The 6,129-nt window shown below is 39.6% G+C and overlaps 1 protein-coding gene across 1 annotated transcript; it reads left to right on the top strand.

Annotated features, from left to right (window-relative positions):
• Window positions 1-463: 463 nt before the first annotated feature.
• Window positions 464-5,467, top strand: LOC138887618 (uncharacterized). Its single transcript, XM_070169384.1, has 10 exons — window positions 464-541; window positions 872-1,151; window positions 1,269-1,349; window positions 1,491-1,777; window positions 1,870-2,079; window positions 2,243-2,542; window positions 2,717-2,914; window positions 3,545-3,737; window positions 4,071-4,332; window positions 4,696-5,467. Exons 1-10 carry the CDS (start codon window positions 464-466, stop codon window positions 5,465-5,467), a joined length of 2,661 nt encoding a protein of 886 aa, XP_070025485.1.
• The last annotated feature ends 662 nt before the right edge of the window (window positions 5,468-6,129 follow it).

Raw genomic sequence — 6,129 nt, 5'->3', positions numbered from 1 at the left:
TTCTTTGTAATTGAGTCATTACAAAGTGGCTTGTAATAGGTATTTACAAGTTAGAGAAGTTGAAAGCCTACATGTGTAGGTCGTGGTTTTTGTCCGCTTGAGTTGGGATTTTTCCACGTAAAAATCCTGTGTCTCATTTACTTTCAGCTTTATTAGCATTCTTAACATAACCTCAAAGAGGACCAGGTACTCTACTGATTGGTAGACTCATACAAACTATCAATTAGTATCAGAGCAGGTTTCTCCTATCAGTCTAACACCTAGGAAGGATCCTTATGGCTTCTCCACCAAATTTTGAAGAAGGTCAATCTACATACCGACCACCCAGGTTCAATGGACAATACTATGGGTGTTGAAAAACAAGAATTCATGATTTTATCATGGCTGAGGATTCTTATTATGGGATGTCATATGTGACGGTCCTTATGTTCCCACAAAGGTACTGGAAGAACATCCATTTTCAATGTCAAAAACCAGTAAAGAATACACTGACTTAGACAGGAAAGCTGTGGAGAATAATTTTCGTGCCAAGAAGATTCTGGTATCTGGAATAGGACCTGAAGAATATAATAGAATCTCCGCTTGAGACACTGCTAAGGAGATATGGGAAGCTTTGCAAACAACTCATAAGGGAACCACCCAAGTAAAACAGTCTAAGATCAATATGCTCACTACCAAGTATAAACACTTTAGGATGAATGACGATGAATCTATTCAAGATATGCACACAAGATTCACTTCCATCATAAATGAGTTACACTCACTTAGTGAAACCATCCCTAGAAACAAGCTAGTGAGGACAATTCTCAGTATTCTGCCTAGCCCTTGGAAAAGCAAGGTGAATGCTATTACTGAATCAAAGGACTTGTAGGAGCTGACCATAGAAGAGCTGGTTAGAAATCTGAAGACCTACGAGATGAAGAGGAAGATAGACAGTGAAAGAAGAGAACCAAAGAAAGAAAAGAACCTAGTACTCAAAGCTTATAGAAATGACTCAAGTGAGGAAGACAGTGACATGGCTTACTTAACAAAAAGATTTCAAAATATGGTAAGAAGAAATGGAGAAATGCTAAAAAGGGGTAGCTCTAGCAAACCAAAAAACTATGATCTCTATCATAAGTGTGGAAAGCCTGGACACTTCATCAAAGACTGTCATCTCTTAAAGAAAGAATTCCAATAGAACAACCCTGAAAAAGTAGCAAAAGAGGAACCCGGTTCCTTTCAAGGACTTCAAAAGAAAGAGATATGCTGACAATATGGTAAAATAGGCTCTGCAACATGGGGAGATTCCTCTATTGAGTCTGAATATGAAACTGATGTTGGTGATAGTTCCATGATGGTAGTTGAAGGCAAGGAAAATGAATATGACTCAACTTTTGCTTTGATGGCCCAATCAGATGATGATGAAGACGATGACAACAAGGAGGTAAATTTCAGGGATGTTTAGAGAAATCTAAAATCCTACTCTCCTAAGAAACTCATGTCTTTAGCTAGTGTATTGATTGATGCCTATCATAGTCTTGTGGAGGATAGGGATTCCTTGACCTTAGAACTAGGAGAAGCTAAACAAACTAGAGATGACTTAGTGGCTGTAGTTACTGACTATAAGGAAACCATTAAAAACTTCAAAGAAGAAAGAAATGATCTTTTGGCAGTAATTGCAGACCTAAGGGAAACAATAGAGAGACCAGAGACTAAGTCAAAACCTGAAAGTTCTGGAAAAGGAAAAGAGATAGCCAGTGAGGAACACATTAGGCTTGAAAATGAGTTGAAAGCTGTGAGAACTAGGATGTGTGTTGAAACTAAGAAAAATAAGCACCTCCAAACTGATCTGGAAAGAGTAAAAAAAGATCTTGAAAATTTCTAAAGTGGACCTGGTCTTCAGAAGCTATCACAGCCATGTACACTAATAATGGTGGAAATAGGCAGGGAATAGGGTTCCAAAGGGAGAAAACTCCTTACAACCCTTACAACAAGTACGTCACTGTTTCTGATAACTGGCTTTGGACCCACTGTGGGAACAATGGGCACTTCAAAGAAAATTGTCAGGCCAGGGTTCAACCTGTTCAGAAAAACAAAGTGTTTGTTGAAAAAATGACTACAAAAGAGGGGCCAGGTTCCACTCGCAAAAAGCGCACATTACCTGCATGGACTAAGAGAGCTCTTATTCACCCTCTTGCCTACTACAAGGGACCCAAACTTGCTTGGGTTCCTAAAACTAACTCTTGATCTTCTTGTGTAGGGAACAGTGAAAGGAAGCGGTCAACAATGGTTCATGGATAATGGGTGTTTAAAGCACATGATTGGGAACACCATGGACTTTCTTTCAATAAAATCCCTGCAAGGAGGGAGTGTATCCTTTGGCAATAAGGAAAATAGGTACATTCTTGGAGTTGGAAAAGTCAGGAAGTCACTCACTCATTATATTGAAAATGTGTACTATGTCAATGGCCTTAAGTACAATCTCTTAAGTGTCTCTCAGATCTGTGATAAAGGAAACAAGGTGGAATTCTTGTCCAAGATATGTACAGTCACTGATCTGGTAACTGGTGAAGTGGTACTTGTGGCCAAGAGATACAAGAACATCTATGTTGTTGATTTCGAGTCCTTACAAAGTGGTGATCTGAGTTGTCTGAAAGTTGTTGATGATGCTGCTGAACTGTGGAACGGAAGACTAGGGCACACAAGCTTTTCTCTTCTGAACAAACTAATTCAGAAGGACCTGGTTCATGGTCTACCCATGTCAAAGTTTAAGTTGCAAACAATTTGTGATGCCTGTGCTAGGGGAAAATATGTGAAGTCCTCTTTTAAGTCAAAAAGGGATGTGAGAACCTCAAAGCCACTAGAGCTTTTGCATATGGACCTATGTGGTCCTATGAGAGTGCAAAGCAGAGGAGGAAAAAGATACATTTTTGTAATAGTAGATGACTACTCCAGATTCACATGGACTCTGTTTCTTAGAACTTAAGATGAAACCTTTGAGGTGTTTGTGGCCTTTGTGAAGAAAATCCAGGTGAAGATGGAGTCTAAAGTCGCATGCATTAGGTCAGATCATGGAATAGAATTTGACAATGCCATATTTGATGAGTTCTACAATGAAAATGGCATCACCCAGAACTTCTCAATTCCCAGAACTCCCCAGCAAAATAGAGTAGTGGAAAGGAAGAATAGAACTCTATAAGACATGACAAGAACAATGCTAATCGACAGTGGAATTGCAATGAACTTCTGGGCTGAAGCGGTCAACACCGCCTGCTACTTGGGGAACAGGTGCATGATCAGATCCCTCATGAACAAAACCCCATATGAGTTGCTGAATAGAAGGAAACCCAAGCTGACTCAACTAAGAACATTTGGGTGTAAATGTTATAGTCTCAATAATGGAAAGGATCAGCTTGGTAAATTCGATGCCAAGAGTGATGAAGGAATATTTCTGGGCTACTCTTCTCAAAGCAAAGCGTAAAAGATATATAATAAGCGAACTCAATGTGTTGAGGAAAGTGTTCATGTTATTTTTGATGAGTTTTATCCATCATGTGAGAAGAGTGCTGAAGAAGATCAAGATGGAGAACCCTTACTAGTCCCTAGTGAAGTCATTGACATGACAAATGCAAAGGAAGATATGATGAACCAAGTAAAAGAGCTTAGTGAAGACAATACTGCCTCATCTTCAATGGAACAAGGTACTTCAATTACAACCACTAAAGTTGAAGAAACAGTGGTTGATGCAGTTCAGGGTACTCCACTAGCACCTGAGAGAAGAACACATGAAAACCAGTCAAATGTACCCACATTCTCTCTAAATGAACCTCAGACGTCCAATTGGAGACACAAAAGCTCTCATCCTCTTGACAACATAATTACCCCTCTAGATTTTGGAGTACAAACTAGATCAAAAGCCAGAAATTCACTTGCCTTCTCAACCTTTCTCTCCCAAATAGAACCCAAGAATATCAAGGAAGCCATGAAAGATGCAGATTGGATTACAGCCATGCAAGACGAGTTACATCAGTTTGAAAGGAACAATGTCTGGCACCTGGTACCCAGACCCTAAGATCGAACCATTATAGGAACCGGGTGGGTATTTAGGAACAAGCTTGATGAATATGGAAATACCATAAGGAACAAGGCCAGGTTAGTGGTTCAAGGCTACAATCAGGAGGAAGGGATTGACTATGATGAAACATTTGCTCCGGTCGCTCGCATGGAAGCTATTAGAATTCTTATCACTTTTGCATCTCATATGAAATTCACCTTGTTCCAAATGGATGTTAAAAGTGTATTTATGAATGGACTTCTTAAGGAAGAAGTCTATGTGAAGCAACCTCCAAGGTTTGAATGTCATGAACACCCTGAATATGTGTTTAAATGAGACAAAGCAATGTATGGGCTAAAGCAGGCTCCTCGAGCTTGGTATGAAAGACTGTCAAAGTTCCTCTAGGAAAATGCCTTTAAAAGAGGGAAAATTAACAACAACCTGTTCCTAAAGAAATGGGGAAGGAACCTGCTCATTGTTCTGGTCTATGTTGATGATATCATTTTTGGGGAAACAACTGATTCTCTGTGTAAAGAATTTGCAAAACTCATGGGAAGTGTGTTTGAAATGAGTATGATGGGGGAATTGAACTTCTTCTTGGGTCTTCAAGTAAAACAGTTCCCAAAGGGTACATTCATTTGTCAACAAAAATACATCAGGGAGGTCTTGAAGAGGTTTGACATGGAAGCATCAAAGGTGATAGATACTCCCATTGTTACGGCCACTCGGCTGGACATGGATGAAACTAGGCCTCCTGTGAATCAAACCATGTATAGAGGCATTTTTGGGTCTCTTCTTTATCTTACTTCCAGTAGACCTGATATTGTCTTCAGTGTGGGGCTATGTGCAAGGTTTCAATCAAATCCCAAGGAATCTCATTTGAAGGCAGCCAAAAGAATTCTAAGATATCTTAAAGGAACACGGGACCTGGTCCTTTATTATCCCTCAGGTGATAGTTTTAATCTTATTGGATATGCTGATGCAGACTATGTAAGTTATCTTGTACACAGGAAAAGCAATTCTGGAATGGCTCACTTCCTATGTTCATGTCTCATCTCTTGGGGCACAAGGAAGCAAAACTCAGTGGCTCTTTCAACAGATAAAGTAGAATATGTAGCCGCATCATCCTGTTGTGCACAACTTTTATGGATTAAGCAGCAACTGGGGAACTTTGGGATACTCACTGAGAGTGTGCCCCTTCTATGTGATAACACCAGTGCACTCAACATGGCCAAAAATCCAGTTCAACACAAAAGGACAAAGCATATTGATGTGAGGCATCATTTTCTGAGGGACAATGTGGAGAAAGGGTTGATATGTGTGACGTTCTATAGCATAGAAAACCAAATTGTAGACATCTTCACCAAGGCATTAAGTAGGGAAAATTTCAAAAGAAACAGAGTGAAGCTGGGGCTTTCAAAGCCTAACTGAGAACCTGATTCCTCATTATTTGGCTATGAAAATCACCTTCAGGAAAAACTGGCAAAAAGTGTTTTCTGGCCATGTCTAACTCACTTCAATACTGTTGCAGTTAAACAAGCATGATGAGTATAGAAGCTGTAGATGTAGTTCATGGATGATAAAAGAGGATTAACACTTTCAAATAACAGGTCAAGAACCTGGTTCTTGTACCAAATGTTAGTAGTTATGTGCATTCTTTAATACACGTCATAAAAGGGTACAAAACACAACTGCCATGTAATCCAACTTTTCAAACTATGCTTTCACGTCTCTTCACTACAAATCGTTCCATCTCCCTCTAAAATGTTGCACTTCTCCATGCCCAACCGTTGTTTTAGAACCGGTCCCTATCTCTCTCTTCATAATTATCCATTCTTAATAAAACACCCCTCTGTTCTCCACAAACCATAAGTCCTTCATTAAAACATCCCAAATCATCTTTACTCCATCTTTCCATGGCTAATACAAACTCCGACCTCCCTGCCTTAGTCATACCAATTACTGAAAAATCTATAGAGTCTTTCGTCCCTTTTGAGTCTTTTATAATCACTCCTACTCTCCCTGCTGAAATCACACCTCACTCAAAGTCTCCGTCTCTTTCCATTTTAGAAACCCCTAAAAATTCTGATCTG

Source organism: Nicotiana sylvestris, chromosome 3, assembly GCF_000393655.2.
Source record: "Nicotiana sylvestris chromosome 3, ASM39365v2, whole genome shotgun sequence".
In the NCBI taxonomy this organism is placed as follows: Eukaryota; Viridiplantae; Streptophyta; class Magnoliopsida; order Solanales; family Solanaceae; genus Nicotiana; species Nicotiana sylvestris.
Note: the sequence above shows the minus strand (reverse complement) of the source record. Positions and strands in the feature narration are given on the sequence as shown.